This window comes from Myotis nattereri (assembly GCF_964212035.1).
Source record: "Myotis nattereri genome assembly, chromosome: 14".
NCBI classification, from domain to species: domain Eukaryota; kingdom Metazoa; phylum Chordata; class Mammalia; order Chiroptera; family Vespertilionidae; genus Myotis; species Myotis nattereri.
In genome coordinates this window covers 49,404,181-49,422,128 of record NC_138089.1, presented here as the reverse complement: position 1 = coordinate 49,422,128, position 17,948 = coordinate 49,404,181, and the positions used below count along the sequence as shown (strand labels likewise).

Below are 17,948 nucleotides of genomic sequence, written 5' to 3'. Positions count from 1 at the left end.
CAAATGCATCTCTCCAGCTTCCGAGCAATTCCCTGGCTGGGGGTGGAGAGGGATCTTCCCTCTAGAAGTAACAGGGACAAGTATTAGCCCTGAAGGATGATGGCAGTAGCCAAATGTCGAGAAAATCCAAATGAGGGAACAGCTAAATAAATTCCACAGCATGAACGCCAAGTTGGGAGCAGTAATGACCAGCAAATCAGTACAGGGAAACGTCCACGTTTTTAAGACTCTATTTCTTATAGACCAGTGTCATCCCAATAAATCTAATTTTTAAAGAAGAGATCACCGAAAGATCTTTTTAAATGACGTGTTTGTGTGTGTGATTGTTAAGGTTTAAAAGAAAATACACAAACCCAGATCATATAATTAGTTTTGCTTGTTTTGGTTTTTTTAGGATCATATAATTTGGAGAGAAGTAGGGCTGAGGATACATAACAAATTTTTTTTAAAGGTAAACCCAAAGATATATTTATGTATTGTATCATTATAGCAAGATTAGAGCTAACTGGTCCAGGTTACTTGGTAAGACAAGGTAACCCTGAGAAAAATCTCATTTTTGCCATTCTCCCAGCAACTACAAGCTGAGGATGGTGGAGGACGAAACGAAAGGCCAAATAAATATAGTCACAGGCACATACATACTCAGAAAAACACTCAACCCACATTCAGAAAAAAATTCAACCCAAAATGACAAGGGGCTGTGAAGTCAAACAAAATGTCAGTTTAAGAAATCTTAAATGCTGTTAAAAGAACACAAATTTAAAACAAAAACTGTTACCTCGTCTCCCCCCGTCCCCCCCCCCCGCCCCTTTTAACCTCTGTCCGTGTTTGCAAACCTTCTATAGTTTTTATTAAGCACTCATTCATTTTGTTCCTTTTTGTTGTTGTTCCCTGTGGGCAAACCTGTCTACCTTTAGCACCAAGAGGGGTGAGAACCCTCACACGGTGGTGACAGCATTTGTAAGTGCTGCCTGCAAAAAAGTCAAGGAACTTCAGGTCCTGGCAGGCAGGACCAGGACCTACCTCCAAGTTAGTTTTTAGCCCACCTCCTCCTCATCTGCATAATTTGATCTTACACATGGCTCTCTAATTTTATTCCCATTTATTTACCTGATCCTGCCCACCCACCCCCTCTTTTTTTTTTTTGGTGGAGAAGTAGAAAATTGGTTTTGCATCCTAGAAAGCAAACAAAAGGAACTTGGGGGGGGGGGGACTTTATGGGGCTGGAAAACATAGGCACTGATGAACTAGGCAGACTGTCATAAAATTCAGACAAATTCTGCGCTCAGTTGTACAGCAGATGCTAAACAGTCAACAGAGGAAAAAAACGCTCTAATATGCTGAAAACCAAATGTGAACGCCGGCCCTCCTTTTGAAAAAGCGAAATGTTTGTTCTCGGAGTTATTCTGCATTAGAGGCATAACTTTCAGTCTGAGATGCCCAAATATAGGTAGGTGCCTCTCTTTGCATGTATTTGCATGTTATTAACGTTTGTGCATAATGAACAATCAACACAAATTTAGTTACCAATAACAGTAAAGAAAGATGCTAGGGATGAGAAGCAGGCAATCATGTCAGTTTTTAGACGCTGAGGCACATCTGTTTACTGCACAATAAACTTAAGGACGAAAAAGGTTTTAAAAAAACTGGTAACTATTGTGGCAAGTCACAAAGGTTGTCCAGAAGTAACCATGATGTTATCTCTTGCCAAGGAGAGGATTTTTGCTACCCTTCATAAACTGTTTGCCATTTGTCACCATAAATAAGCCCTAACACAAAACTCTTTTCTTCCTGAACTAACCTTCTCTAGCCACACTAATCTTTGCCAAGATTCCCTCAAAACTCCAGATAACTGGGTTGGTCCATAGCTAACCAGAGCCCATGTGATATTTTAAAAAATCTAATTAAATCGGTGAAATAAAATTTCCTCTTCGAATATCCCTCTAAATCCCTGAAAGCGATGATAAAACTAACAACCGCAACCAAAGGAGATATAACAAACCAAGGGGAATCAATCTCTCTGGAAGATCATTAATACAAAAGAGTGGGACTAGCAGGTGCTTCCACCCACCGCCTGCAGCACAGGCCCCCACATCAATTCCTTCGTTTTAAATTTCTTCACTTACATTTATACACGGGGCACATGGCAAATTTTCATCAGGAAATACTTCATTTGATTTTCAAACGGAAAAGCCAGCCCTAGGCTGACTAATGCTGACTAATGAGAATGCTACCTACCAACGAGACGGATGAGGAAACTGAGGCTCAAAGTGACACAGTGTTTGTGTTGGGTCAAAACAGGGACTCCAGCGTGAGTCACTGACCACCACTGCTCAAGGCACCGCACGCATTCCCGGCATTAAAACAGACATTCACAGTCGCCCAAAAAAACCAACAGCAACACAACAACAGGAAGCTCCAGTGCCCCTCAACTGGGGGATGTGTTAACTTTGGTACATTCACACAATGGAAAGCTACTCGCCAATAAAAAGGGGGAACTACTGATACGCCAACAGGGATGACTCTTGAATGCATTATGGCAACTGAAAAAAAAACAAAAAAACACACCCCAACTAGAAAGACCTGAGCACCGTTTGGGTCCACGCTATGACAGTCTAGAAAGGACAAAATTGTAGTAAGAGGTGGCTGTCTGAGGCTGGGGGGGGTGGGGGGGGTGGGGGGGGTGGGCGGGGGGGGGGACGGACACGGAACCATTCCTCCACATTTTGACTGTCGTAATTATGCCTTGTGAACTCTTGTTAAAATGTGCATAACTGTACCCTTAACAAAGGTGAATTTTACAATATGAAAACTATACCTCCATAAACAAAAACAAATTAGAAAAAAAACGCCCAACCAGCAGGAGCGGGGCCTTCCCTCTGAACCGCAGGCAGGACAAAGCTTGGTGGGGTGGGGGAAGGGCGGCTGGCCACCTAAAGGCTGGGGAGAGGGAGGGGGAGCTGCTTCCTACAGCCGGTTCCCAGCCTCCCCAGCTCACTCCCAAGATTATAGCCATAAAGTGCTGGCTGGGGGGGATACCCATGGTCGTCCACGGGCAGCCCTGCATACATGTCCCATAGATGTTCCCTCCGTGGATCAGCAGCAGCCCCCACTCCGGGGCCAGAACCAAATCAAGCCATTAGGGAAGACAGGGACCTCAACCCCACACCGGTTATGAGAAAAGGGAGTTGGGGCTATTTTGCCTGCTCCTGTATTCCCAGTACCTCCTACTTTAACCAAATCGGTTTCCATAGAAATTCAAGGCCTGTTTTCATTGAAATTACGATGTCCTGCATTCATTTCATCTTTCCTGCAACTGTGTAACTAGGTGAGCAAGTACAACACGCAGAAACAGCAATCTCTCTTGGTAAGCACACAGCTCCACTGGGGAGGGCTGGGTGCCGGGAGAGGGCTGGGTGCCGGGAGAGGGCTGGGTGCCGGGAGAGGGCTGGGTGCCGGGAGAGGGCTGGGTGCCGGGAGAGGGCTGGGTGCCGGGAGAGGGGTGGCAGAGGCCTGCCGCAGGCTGGGTTAGTAGAGCCTGGCCATTGATAGAAACAGTTGGCAGTGCTGTTTTTTCTAGTAACTTGGGACCCATTCTGGTTCTCATCCGTCTGAGGTCGCCCCCATATTTTCGTGAAAAGTTTCAATGGAATCAAGCCAGGTCGTACTGGCAGGAGGCGCAGTGGCCCAAATGGAATACCATCGTCCCCAGCCACGCTGCTCCCCGAGTTATCCTCCTCCGGCCCCTCCCTCTGTGACTGGGGGAGGGGGAAAGGAGACTGTGCAAAGCACACCTCTGCATGGTCAGCGGGGTCACCGTTACGCAGCCAACAGGGGATGCTACGGGAGAAAAGATTTTGGTTTTTCTCCGCTGCTTCCTGGGTCACACCCTGTCAAGTCTTCTTTACCCCAGCAGCACTCAGGTCATTTCAGTGGAGGAACCAGCTTTCTCGTCCTGCCTCCCCACCCCCGCCCCGAGGGGGCCAGGCCCACAGGAACCCTCTTTAAGTATTAATAACCCCAACCTCTTCCCTTTTGATCCCCCAACCCCGGGATGGCAGCTGCTTCCCACAGTTGCTACTTCCCAGATACTCGAGTGTTCTTGTAACAGTCAACAATTCTTTACATTAAATTACCTATTAAAGAAATAAATGTGGCTGTGGCTCTGGCTCCTGCCGGGCACACCAATTATTTCCTCTACCTATCAGTAATCCCTCCCACCCCCCTAGGAGCGGGGTAAGAGGAGGTGACCCTAACACCCTCCTGAGGGATGTTGAAAGGATTAGGAAAAATAAGGTCAGAGATGGACCCTCCACTCCAGGCTCCTGGAAACCACTCTGCCTTATCAACACACCTTTGCCCTAAATTCCGCAATTCTCCAAGAAACCCCTCTTCTTTCAGCCCAAACTCATCTTCCCCTCAGAACTTCTGTTCCCTGAGTTTTAGGGAACTGCTTTCATCTGATCATTTGTAAAAGACACACAAAGCAGCCTCACACGGAAGGTGAGAACCCCCCACTCTCCATTCACCTCTCCCTTTCAGTTGTCTTCTCACACAGACAGGCCACAAGCCCAGGTAGGGGACAGGTTGCAGGCTGCCCTCGTACATCTGTACCTGGGAGCACAATTCTTGGCGGCTAACACTCGACTATCTGATGACAAATCTTAATGCATCGAGAGTCTTCTTATCAGCAATGAGGAACGGCCCAAATTATTTTGTGACATCAAATAAGGCTTGGCCATCCACCAGGAAATATTTAACCAAGCTAAGCAGCGTATTTCATTTCATGAAAAAGAAATTTTACCAGGAAAAGTTGAAGCCGAAACTTTTTCCAGGATATTTACACAATTTATGTGCATCTGCTGTATGATTAAAATTCGGATTCTACCTCCTGCAAAGCACCTTCATGTAAATTATTACAGCTCTCCCCACGGATAGGTCTCTACTATGAAACCATTCCTCGGGCTCCCATCTAAAAAGGTCAGAGATCAAGAGGTTAAATGACTTGTCCAAGGTCACACAGCCCCTTCAGGACAACGACAGGCCTTAAATCCAGGTCTTTTTAGTCTAAAGCTCATGCTCTTCTCTTTTCTACTGAGAAGCTACAAGCATTTTTCAATTTTCTGTGTCCTTCTCATCCCCCAAATTTCCCCTTTCCATCTAAATAATGTGAAAGATCCAACTTTCAAAACCTAGTATTTTTAAGGGCATTCCATTTTTGGCTTGAAAACTAAGAAGTCTCCTTTGTTCCTGGCAAAAGGAATAAAATGGCAGCAATATGAGCATCTTCTGAAGGTCAAACCCAATTTGCATCAATCACCACTGAAAATCCGGCAAAATATTTCTGGAACTAGTCCTTAAATCCACTAACATCAGCAGAGGCCAGATCTAAGAGCCCATACCCATTAATGCCAAAGTGCTTGCTTTGAAGTGTTGAGGCCAGGGTCTTGGGGTGGGGGAGGCAGGAGGTGGCCTCCAGAATAGAACATGCCTATTATAAATTGCTTGGTAGAAGAAGCATCCTTCTTCACACTCTGATCCTGCAGAGATCTCTTTTGAGACTTAGTTATAATTTCAAGAGGATAATTAAGACTCCAGACCTCTTCCCTTGCAAAATTATTGTTCTGATAATCACTTCACACATTAAGTTAACTTTGGAATGAGACACATAGTAGTGACGTCACACTCGTTTTTGGCCCAAGGTCATGGCCCATTATGGGTGATATTTAACTTCCTACTTAACAACTTGGAAAAGATCAAAAATTAAGAAAATAAAACACAAGAAGCTAAAAAATCGTCAAGCAATAAATCTAATATTAAATAGCCGATGTTTAAGGACTAGTTTCAATAACATACTAGTAACCTTGACAAATATCATGAGTAAAGAGCAATGTGAAAAGAGTCTGACCTCCATCCCTGGCTTGTGTGTGGAGTAGCAGTTTTTTTTTCTGTGGTGATTTAAGCCTTTCCTGTAATAATGTTTAATAATGTGTTTCCTCTTCAGATGCCTCCCCCAAACACACACACACACACACACACACACACACACACACACACACCTGATAATACCGTGAAATTAAAGCTTATACAATATTTCAGTCCCTGAAATCAGAGTGTTCCCTTCAGCAAGTTGGTCTGTTTCCTTGATATGTTAGTTTTGGGAGGCGAAAAAAATATCATGGCTTCAAAGATTAATGGTTCTCAAACACATCATATGTAAAATATAAACTGGCCTTCCGTCTGAAAAAGAAAAAAAAAAGCTCAAGGCACTGGCACAGCCTCTAAATACACTTGCACCCAACTTTTCTCGTCAGTTTGCAGAGCCTTATAACCCTCAAATGGTCTAAACCAAAAGTACTCCCAGTTTTTCTAAAGTGAAAGGAGGTTCATGCATTTTTCTCCAGTACACCTTGTACCACCTGAAAGAACTACTTATCTTTTCATTTAAGATCGGAGGCGGGGCGCCCGGTGGGCTGTATAAGGCCACGAAGTTATTTGGTCTGGCCCTGCCAAGGCATGAGGGCTGAGTTATTTAAATGTTTGACCAAATACAGCTGGCTAATTTTTACCAGTAAGTTGATAATTTTGAATGGCCCTCGTGGTATAGATATCCAAATGGCCCTTGGCAGAAAAAAGGTTCCCAGCCTGATTTAGATAATGGTAAACTGATAACAGCACAGCTCAGCCATAATTTCGACCACTGAAAATTAGTTTTCCTCTACAACACTCCCTTTTGAGGGAAAGAGAAGGGGAGAAGGAGGGTGGGTAGGGTCTGCTTCCAGACCCTAACATGTAGCTGAGTAATAAAACTATTATGAATGTTTACAATTGCCTTCCAAAATTTACAGACCTGGTCCGGACGCGTCGGAATTACGCCTGCTGATGCCAGTTATACCCAATTCTCATTTTTACAACACCTGTGCTGAAGTAGTCATATCCGACCCATGTTTAGCGACAAAATCTAAGTTCAGGGGGTTTTTTTTTATATAATAGAATTTTTATAATTACCCCAATTAATCAGAATATGAAAGACATTCCCCAAGCCCACTGACATTTCAAGAAGAACATTTGGAACTGCAAATGGTTAAGGCTAGAAGGAAACGGCTGGCCAGGCTTTCCAAAAGTAACAACGAAAGGATACAGCTGTTGACACATGTTAGGAAGGCACAGGGGTTCCTCTCTCATTCCCAGGGGTTCCTCACCAGCTCAGGCTCCAAAGCCCACTCAGGGGCCTCACAATTCACAGGGTGGCCAAGCTATGCGGGGATGCCCTCAGTCCTACTAACCTTGACTCACTTAATTCTCTTTTGTGTATACTGCTTCATTCCAATTCCATTTATGTGGACAGCATGTGCTCTTCTGCAGGAGCCTGTCCAGGTAAATATTCGCAATTGAAAATGATCCTCATATTCTTAACCAAGTCTCCCCTTCCAAAAATTGGCAACTTCAGTATGCTGAAAGCAGTAACTTTATCACTAAAAATTACCACTTCCTTAGGGTGTGGTACCTAGTGATTATTAAACTGGGAGCATTATACAGATTAACTAAAAACTCACTTGGTGGGAACTGATGCTCAGGTAAGGGTCTGCGATTAGTTTTTTTAAAAATTCTACATTAAGGAGGATAAAACAAAATACAGACTTAATAACTTCAGATTAAATATGGATTTCATGCCCTAACTGATTTGGCTCAGTAGACAGAGCCTTGGCCTTCGGACTGGAGGGTCCTGGGTTCGATTCTGGTCAAGGACACGTATCTCGGTTGCAGGCTTGATCCCCAGCCCTGGTAAGGGAGCGGCAGGAGGCAACCAGTCGGTGTGTCTCTCCTCGATGTTTCTCTTTCTCTTTCTCTTTCTCTCTCTCTCTCTCTCTCTCTCTCTCTCTCTCTCTCTCTCTCTCTCTCCCCCTGCCCCCTTCAATTCTCTCTAAAACTCGATGGGAAAATATCTTTGGGTGAGGATTAACAACAAAAAAATAATAAGTATGGATTTCCCAAAATAGGATTTGAGTGGGAGATGAGACCCAGGAGGAGCTGGCGTCTTCCCCCATTTCATTTCAGCCTACCTTCAACGCCCACTGCAAGCACACTAAACAGGAGGGCAGCTGGAGATGGCAGCTGAAGCGGGAAGGAATTACACTGGAATAAGGTTTACATCAAATACTTCCAAATGTAAACTGCTCAGCCCCCACCCCTCCCAATTTTTCTGTTAAGTCAGAGTCTTGTCAGTCAAAACAGTCAATCTGCTTTCAGTCAACTCCGCTTGTAAGTAGAGACAAAACCTCAAAGGGAGAAGAATAATTTAGTAGTGAACAAGCATGAGGTCGCATCAACTTAAGAGGAAAGATGGATCAAGCTTCCTCTTGCAAGTCACAGTGCTTGAAAGGTCAAGAGAAGGGGGAACCGAGTGGACTGCAATGGGTGGTTTCTTGCTTGCTCCCTTTAGGCAACTGTAATTCCTTATCCATCTTCCTCTTGCTCTTCCAAAATAACAGAGATGGCAAAAACAGCCTTTCGTGAGCCAAGCCTTTAACTCTTTGTCAGTGTTGTGGGCTATGGGCGAGTGGAGAGGGAACACTACACTCTGAAAACCGCCTGCATGGTAGAATTCATCTCAACCTTTTGCTTAAAAGTGTCATGAAGAATGACACCAAAGTGGTCCTTTATTCACTAAGAATAATACATCTAAAATAAATCTGGCCTTGTGTGAGTAACTGGATGGAGAAATGGTAAGATAGTAAGCAAACCATGTGACTTTCAAGTTAGCACCAGAGGAAATAAAATTTGGAGAGGATAAATTTTAACCACTTCACCTAAATTCACAGCTTTCGCCCAAAAGCTAACTCCCTATATAGGCCAAGTTTTAAAAATTCAAACAAGGGAAGAGATCAACCGAAGGACTTGTATACATGCATGTAAGCCAAACCAATGGACATGGACAACAGGGGGATGGGAGCATGAGTGTGCGGGGCGGGGGGCGCGGGGGGGTGGGGGGGGAATGAGGGCACATTTGTAATACCTTAACTAATAAAAAAAAAAAAAAGTCCAACAAAAAGTGAAACAGCTCCGCTCCAAAATTTTACACAGGAAGAGAAAGTTGCTCCCGTTGTTTTAAGTAGTGCTTTAAGAAACTATACATTTTAATGCTGATTTCAGTGTCCTGAAATTTATAGCTAAAATGGGAGGAAGAACTCTGGTGGAAAAAGGAAATTTTACTCAATCTGCAAACACTTTCCAGACTTCTTTGTTCCACGTACAACTACTTAACTTGAACACATCTAAGTCCTAAACAGCATATAGTAATAGCAAATGAAGAACTGAAGTCTGGGAGAAAGTGCCTGTTCTGTTTTCTTCCTAAAGTTATCTTCATGGTTTCCAAAATATAGAATATTATCCCTAGCACTGGAAATAAAAATCCTGCAGACCCAAAGGAAGTCTATGCAACCTGAAAACCAATGTAGTTTACTCTGTGAGAGGGAAAAATCACAAAAGGTTCCCCAAGGCAATCTCTCTCAGGTACTACTCTCTCAGGTATTATTACCGGCACACTTCATGGCTCCAGGTTATACCTGCCTGCAAGGCAGCCGCCCCAGCGAAGGTTTGCCAAATTCAGCAAGGCCCACTCTGATAAGATCATTCCCTATGCACTTAATTGAACTACAGGGGCACATTCCCCAGCTCAAACGTTGACTTTTTAAAAGCCCAAAAACAGAATGCCTTCAAGGATAAGAAATTAAGAAATCAATAACATTTCTCTTCCATATAGTTTCACCGAGCATTTTCTTCACTCCACAGGCTTCTACCTACAAACCTGCTGAACGCAATTCAAAGCAGCAACCTCCAATTTATTTCCAAGTTATGAAAAGTTTGGTTTCCTGGCAAATGGGTCAGATGTATGTATTAAGCAGACATGTCCACCTAATTCCTACAGCAGGTCAAAAATGTGGGGCAGAAATACTAGAATTCGCACTTACATTGACTTTTTCTCTTGTTCTCACACAAAGTCTCTTGGTATAGGTTTTGTAAGTTACACAGCCGACACATAATTTAAAGACAACACTGGGTATGCGTGCCTGAAAAAGCTTAGGCACTGTGAATACACAATCAAAAAATACGTATATTTGAGGGCATGCGTGGGGGGGATAAGGGGATAATGTGGGGATAAGGACACATATGTAATAACTTAATCAATAAAGAAATTTTAAAAATACGTATATTGGTGCCAACACTGGTATAATCCGCACTTCACAGTGACTTATTCCAAATAAGACACAAAACAAGAATTTATTCCACATCCAATTACTTTAGGCAGCACACCTGCCTTCCTCAAAGGGGTTTGAGGCTGATTTTTGAAGTGGTTTCCCAGGGAAAGATAGTCCTCAAGTCTAAATCATTCAATATCCAGGGTCTTATCTGATTGGAATTCTAAAACTTGTATCTTTCCAAGTTGTTGTGTCTTTTTTAACCCAAGGAGGGGACTGGATATTAAGTGGGTAAACATCTGCACCCCATTTTCCATCCAGGGGACTCAGGAAAACCCCACACTTGGCCTGCCTAACTGGAAGCAACATTGCCATCTTTGATGAGATGGGCTACAATGCTTGTCTTGGCTAAGATGCAAGCGTGTCACACCGGCCTTGTCATCGTAGTCCCCCACCACACACACACACACACACACACACCCCGCTAGTGACAGGGCCTTCCTGGAAACCGGAACACATTTAGACCACATTCAGTTTCCCACCATTTACACAGTCCTGACACCCGGCCCTTTAACACACAACACACACACCCTGGTCCCCCTAGATTTTTGCTCCAGTGCCGCCTCCAAGTCAGCAAAGAGCTCGCATCCTAAGTGCCAATAACACAGCTTTAAAGGGCAACTGGGGAGTGGCTGGAGCAGGGCGATCAAGGTGCTCAAGTCCCACTTAACTCCCTGCCACTCTTCTCCCCCACCCCAAACACGTGTGAACCCTTGCAGACCCTTTTTCTCGGGTGCCCGCGGGGTGAGGAGCGGCCACAGGGCCAGCAGCGTCACCAGAGCTGAGGTGGGTTGGGGGCTCCAGGATGGCGGAGGCGCAGGCCCACAGCCCACAGCCAGGCTCCCCTGGGGGCCTCTTTGGGAACTCGGCCCAGTTCCAGGCCTGGATGTCCGCGGGGCAGCAGGGCCTGCAGGCCTTCCGCCTTTTGGACTGACCATCCAGACATACAACTAGGAGAAAACCCAAACTCTTTTTTTTTTTTTTTTTGAGCCAAATACCTGGGAGCAAGCAATTCTTACAATTTTGTTGGAAACCCCAACTCCCTCCCCTGTTAGATTTTAAAGTTATTTTGAATCAAGCGCTCAAAACAACACTTGGCCAATCCAGAAGAGCCCTTGCGCTGGGGGAGGGGGGTGCTTGAGAAAAGCCTCCCACACCCGTGAGGGGCCAACTGTCGGAGGTACCCTCCCTAAAATTAAAGGACAAAAGCCAGGCGTCAACCCTCCTTCCCAAGGTCAGGTGGCATCAGTCACCATAAGGCAAGAGCACCCTGAATTATTTAATGGAGCCTGTTGTCACAGGAGGCAACTCAGCAAAGCAGCACATTTTAAAAATCAAGGTAGAGTGTGCATACAGTCAAATACCTGGGGTTTGGGTGTTCAGTCCATCACCATCAAATAGAGGACAGCCATCCTCCAAGAGTGCCCCCATGCTCTCTGCCAGTCAACAAGCATGACTTTTCAATGGAACAATATTTTAAAACTGTTATCCATCACTTCCTTAGAAGGAAAGGAAAAATTTAGGCCATGGGCGGGACCCCTTATATGAACATGGTGTCACTTTACTCCTCCATTCACAGCACTGGTTTGTCATCATTAAACTCAAATTTCCTAGCATTCTAAATCCAGGGGGGAAAAAAGGTCTAAAAATTAATGTCCAATTTTTTGGTAATGAAAAATGGAAAAGTGGGAGGTTGATTTTGCTCAAAACTGGAAAGTTTCATGTTTTTAAAGGACCTTTAGTTTAACAATGCAGTATATCTTAACACTTCTGCCAAACCATTTTAACCTAGTGTAGGGCACATGTTAAACAGTGAATTTCCAGGGCATCCAGGTACCTTCCAGGGTGGGGGGAGTGTCACTTCGAATTTTACACTCTCCCATCCCATCTGAATGGTTTTATAACTTAAAAAGTGCATAAACCTTTTACAAGTCTGGGGACACTAAGCATCCACTGTTTTAGCCCAAATAAATCGTATGTGGTTCTTTAACTGGGAATATAAATAAAACCTGACATTTAAAATCAACTGCTGGGAAGGAGGGTCCAATCAACAGGCATCCCAGGAGGAAAATACGGTGGATTCAAGTTGCCCCTCTTCCCTGAACACTTCCCCGGATCCCCAGTTCACCCTAATCTCCACACCTTTCCATCCCTGAGATTCGGACTGATATTTAGTTCAACCATTTTTCTGAAAGTGACGCAAGAACATACTGGAAACATTCACCCGTGAATGTGTAGAAAACTTTAAGGGTGAGTCCCTTCAAAGCTTAAAAACAAAGGGCAAGAATAACTGTTCCCCAGCTTCAAACCTAGAAGAAAACCTTTAATAAAGGGAGGCACCTACAACAAGTAGATTAGAATTTCAACTTTTTCCCACTAGGAGAAGCCGGCTTAAGGACATCAGGCAAATAGCTCCGCCTTCCTCCCCAAATAACAGGTTAGGAGAGGAAAAGGCTGCGCTTTGCAAGCCTCTGCCCAGCTCGGTACCAGCACGCCCACTCCAACTCGCAGGCAGCAACTCCCACTGCGATTTTTAAGCCTTTGCTGTGTCTCCTGCTCTACGCAGGTCCAAGGCAAAGACTTTAGCAAGTACACACAGCGTAAGTTACCGACCATCTTTACAGAGCCTGCTGCTCAACGCTTTCGGCCCTTTGCTCTAATGGTTCGGGGGAGTGGACGGTGTCACACGATGTGAAAAATATGCAATAAGGCTTTCATTTAACAGCCAAAACAGAGAAATGAAGCCCAAAGACTGCAGTGCAGCCCTCGGACGTTGCGAACCCCCAGGTTCTCGCCGCGTGCAGCTAGGTCCGTTTTTGTGTGTGTTTTTTTCCCCAAGAGGAGTCGAGCCCCCCGCAATCCGGTTCCAGTAGGAATCAAAGCTGGAGCGGCCCAAGGGACTTCCAGCTGGGAGAGGGCAATGGGGACAGTCCCCCAATTCTGCGTCTCTAGGCGCAAACCTGGGCCGACGACCGAAGGGCATGAGGGCAGGTTCAGGCACCAGGACACGTTTCCTCCAGTGCCGGGAAAACAACAGCGGGGAAGAGAGGCGCTTTCGACCCGGGCCCCGCGGTCCTCCAAGATCCAGATGCTCTCAGATACAGCGCAAGGAGGGGGCTGCCACCGTGTCCCAACCAAAAACAGAGACCTCCCTCAGAAACGCGCACGTGGAGACCAGGTCTACACAGGCACCCGCACTCCTCACCCACACAGCCATCTCCTCCTGGCTCATGCCCTACTTACAAGCAACCATCAATGAATTTTACGAAAAAGGAGCCAAGAAGCTAAAAGAGAGCCCTCGGCACGTTGGGAGGCCTCTAGGAGTGCCCGCACAAGGAAACCACATCTCCACGGACACGCAGCACATGCTCTGCCATCTCGGGTCTTACTTAAAACAATAGCACGCACGCCTTGTCAAACAAATAAGGAAATCAAATCCATAAAAAAAAAAGGGGGGGGGTGTCCTCGGGAACGGGGGCGGCGGAAACCCTCGCACTAGGAAACCCGGTCTACGCTGACACTCACCTCTCTCTGCCCTGCCTCGTTAGAGAAAACGGTTGCCACGTTTTGTCACACGGGAAATTAGAGGAAAAGGGGTAACTCCACATGTGCGGATCCACGTTTTCGGACACACACATAGCCCTACTGCTATGCAGCGAGGACCGCCATGTAGCCAAAGGGAAAACAAGACATCCCGAAAGGAGAAGACACCCCCCACCCAACGACTCCCCGCTGTGGGACCGTCCCGCGCGCGGCCTCCCCGATGGGAAACACACACACGCCGCGCCCGCGCCCCGGGGAAGCCCCCTCGGAATTCGCCATGCACTCACCTCGTCGTCGTGGTGCTGGCAGAAGCCGAGGCGCTCGGGGAAGACCGAGATGATGGAGAAGGGCGGGCCGGGGAAGGGCGCCCCGAGCCCGAGCTGCTGCGCGGCGGCGGCGGCGGCGGCGGCGGGCCCCGGCGGGCCGCGCTCGATGTAGTGGTCCTTGGTGAGGCGCACGCGCTGGTGCGCTCGGACGCAGTTGTCGCACAGGTGCTCCTGGCAGTCGAGGCAGCGCGACGAGGCGGCGTTGCCCTCGTCACAGGAGCTGCAGCCGTGAGGCCGGCGCAGCAACAGCGCCGACGGAGAGGCGGCGGGTCCTCCCGGCGCGGAGCGGGGAGGCGCGGGCGGCGGCGGCGGCGGCGCCTGCGGGAGCGCCGGGGCCGAGGCGGACGCGCGCGGGTGCGCGTGGTGCGCGTGGTGCCGGTGGTTGCTGTGGCCGCCCGCACCCGCCGGGGTGCCGGCGCGCCCGTTCTTGGGCGGCGGCTCGTCGGCCGTGGCCACCACGGCGTCGAGCAGGTTGCTGAGCAGGAAGGCGGACGAGGGTAGCGCGTCCATGCCCGTCGCCTCGGCCAGCACGACTTTCTGGTCGCAGACAGGGCAAAGCAGTTTGAGCGACTCTCCCGGCGCGCCGCCGCCGGCCGTAGGCAGCCGGTGCGCCTCGAGGCACGGGCGGCAGAAGGCGTGCAGGCAGGGCAGGACGTGCAGGCGGCGCGCCGCGGCCCCGGGGGCCCCGCCGCCGCCCCCCGACGACGTGGACGTCTGCGAGGACGACGACGACGCAGACGAGTTGGAGGAGAGCGGCGCTGGCGAGCCGCACATCTCCTTGCACAGCAGGCAGATCTGGAAGTCGGTCTCAGGGAACGAAGCCATTTGCAACCAGGCCCGGAGGAGGGAGGAGACCAGAGAGGAAGAGGAGGAGAGGAGAGCGCCGACGAGGTGGGTGGGGAGCCGCCGACTCACTCAGAAAAATGCATCGATTAGGTCTGCAATCCAGGAGCCCGCACCAGCGCGGCGCGGCCCTCTTGGCCTCGCCGCGTCCGGCCCGCGCGCTGCCACTCCCGACGCTGCGGGCATTAAATGCCACTATCCAGAGGCTACAGATTCTCCCCGGAGGACGTGGGGGCTGCGTGCCTTACAAAGCGGGAGCGCCGGAACAAGTCCCGACTCGCGAGGGGAGAGCGGGGGCAGGGAGGTCAGAGGACTCCCTGGAGCAGCTGGAGCTTGGCTTCTCGCTCGCGGAGGCAAGTCCTCCCAAGTAGAGTCCGCTGTGCAATCCCAGTCCGGGCGGGAGAAGCGAAATTTGGTTCGACGAGTATTTGGTGCGTTGCTTTTCTTTAGATTAATTTAGTTAGTCTCTTCTTGGGAGAGAGTGGCTCCCCCAAACTAGTAAAGGCGGGAGCGGCGCGACGCCAAGCCCGTGTCCCCCCGCGCGACGCCGGCCGCCCCACCGCATGACGCGGCGGCCAGGGACTCCTGGGTGGCCCGGCGTGCCGCGCTCGGGCTTGCGCACGGCCGGGCGCGGGCTCCCCTGCAGGACTGTCGGCCCCGCAGCAGCTGCAGGTCGTAGGGGCCCGGCCGCGGCCGCCCGCGTGTGGTAGTACGCACGCGCGTCCCACGCGCCTCGAGTCTCCCGCGCGCCTGCCTGGCCTGGCCGCGGCTGCCGGCGCTTAACACGCACGCGCGCCCCACGCGGCCCCGGGCCCTCGTGCCCCGCCTCGCCCGGCCTGGGCGCCTCCCGCGCGCTCCTTCCCCTCCGGTTTAGCCGCGCTGCAGCGCGGGGCCGCAGGTCCCCGCGGGCCGTCCTGAATTATTCATCGGCAGGAAGATATTAGATGTACCCGCTGCCCGCTCCGCGCGAGCCGTCGTGCAATGCTATCCGAGCTCCGCGCGCGCCCCGCGCCCCTCCTCCTCCTCCTCACGTCCGTCCTCTCTGAAACCTTGGCAGCGAAGGGGGATCACATTTCCTTTGTCATCGGGCCATTTCGCCCTCGCCTCAGTCCCCCCTCCGATCCCGAGCCGCGGGGACGGAGCCTCCTCTGGGGCGCGCAGGAATCAGTGGAACCGGCAACGGCCCAGCGCGGTGAGCTCGGGAGCCGCGTGGCCAACGCCGCCGGCCAGCGTCATCTTTCAGAAACGAGTCGCCGTGCAAGACTAGGGTGGCCCCGGCCGCGCTGCGCCTACCGGGCTTTGCTCACGCCGCGCGCCCTGACCTCCTGGGGCTTTGCACAACTCCCCCAATTCGGGCTGCGGGCGTGCACGCGCGTGCGAGCCCCCCTCTTTCTCTGCTTTGCCGTCTCTTCCTCCTCCTCCTCCTCCTCTTAGTTCGCTGGTTATTGGGACTGATCGGAATTCGGAATCCTTTTAATCTCCAAAGGAGCAAACTCACTTCCGCCCGAGTGCTGGGAGGGGGCTGGGGGAGGGGACACAGGGGAGGGGGTTCCAGGCAAACAGGAAACATTAGCCCTCTCTGCATGGCTCGCTTTTGTGTGCTCCCTCCCTCCTCCCTCCAACCTCCTCCCTTCTCCAGGCCGCTGGGGAGACGAACGCCCCCAGGCTTCAGTGTGACGACCTTTGAAACCTTCCGAGCGAGGAGCGGAGAGGGACTCTTCCGTTTATTTAGAAAAATAAAAGAAAGGAAAAGATTTCATTCGGAATCCTGGTTCAACAGAAGCTGATATCCAGTGCCCGTGAGATCTACGATTTTTTCCCCCACTTTTTTTTTTGAATTATTATTTTTTAACGTTTTCTTAAGGACTGCATATCGGTGATGGACACTAAAACATCACGCCGTTGTGTGCAGTTGGATGGGTGGAATTAAACGAACCTGAATTCTGATCTCCGGAGGGGCCGGTTTCCTTTGAGTTTTAATGAGGGGTGTGGGGCAGAGGGCAGCTGTTCAGGGGAGGCTGCCCGGGTGATGGCCCCTCGGCCATCTGGGTGGTGCCCCAGGCTGCCTGGGCGGGTTCTGGAAGAGGAACTTGCTTGGCCCTGGAAAGAGACTGACTTGGGAGAGCAGATAGGACCACATGTCAGGATTTAGAGGGTATCTGGTCTGATGGCCAATGGGTTGAACAGTTGTCCGGGTCTAAACACTGTCAAGCTGTTAGTGACATGTTGGGTCCTACTTATACAGGCAATAACCTAGATGAGTCTCAAAAACATCACGTTAGGAAAAAGCTGCCAAACACAAGAGTCCATACTATGTGATTCCATTTACAGGAAATTAGAGAACAGGCAAATCTAAGCCATAGAGATAAGAAGATTATCCGTGGGGGTGGGGTTATATTGACTGGGAGGGCGGGGAGGAGGGAACCTTGGGGTAAAGATATCTATAAAAAATATATTGGTGTCTACATTTGTCAAAACTTGTCAATCTGACATTTAAGATCTGTCCAGGTCACTGTATGTAAATTATATTTCAATAAAATGAAAGAAAAAAATAGTGTCCACTGTGAATAACCATGTCTGGATTATAAAGATGAAAAAAAAACACAGCCAGGTAAATATCCCCAGCTTCTCTAAATTTGCTCACCAGAATTGGGGGAGTTTTACAGGGAAAGATCAGCTTGGAAAGAGCCCTTAAATCGACCCAGCTGGATAAATGTGCTGAACATTCCATAGTGCAGAAACACCTCCCTACCCCTAAGGGGACAAAGCCACTGTGGGCCCCAAGTGCTGTCCTGAGCCTGGCAGCCCCACTGGGAAGGGCCAAGTCCTCAGCTGCCCTCAGGAGCGCTGTCCTCCACACCTGGAGTCAATCGGAGCTCAGTGAACATGGACTGAAATATGTAGGGAGTGCGTCAATTACTCTCAAATAAAAGCAAAACATGCCAATTATATCTCAATAAAACTGGAAAAACAAAAC

At 49.1% G+C, this 17,948-nt stretch overlaps 1 protein-coding gene across 1 annotated transcript in view; it reads right to left on the bottom strand.

Moving 5' to 3' along the window:
- Positions 1–14,953, bottom strand: part of TRIM71 (tripartite motif containing 71) — a gene marked incomplete at both ends in the record, with an annotated part of 59,457 nt that extends 44,504 nt beyond the window's left edge. The window contains one exon of the mRNA XM_081106203.1: positions 14,090–14,953. Coding sequence (XP_080962329.1) covers positions 14,090–14,953 — 864 coding nt within the window. The remainder of the gene's footprint in view (positions 1–14,089) is intronic.
- Positions 14,954–17,948: the final 2,995 nt, after the last annotated feature.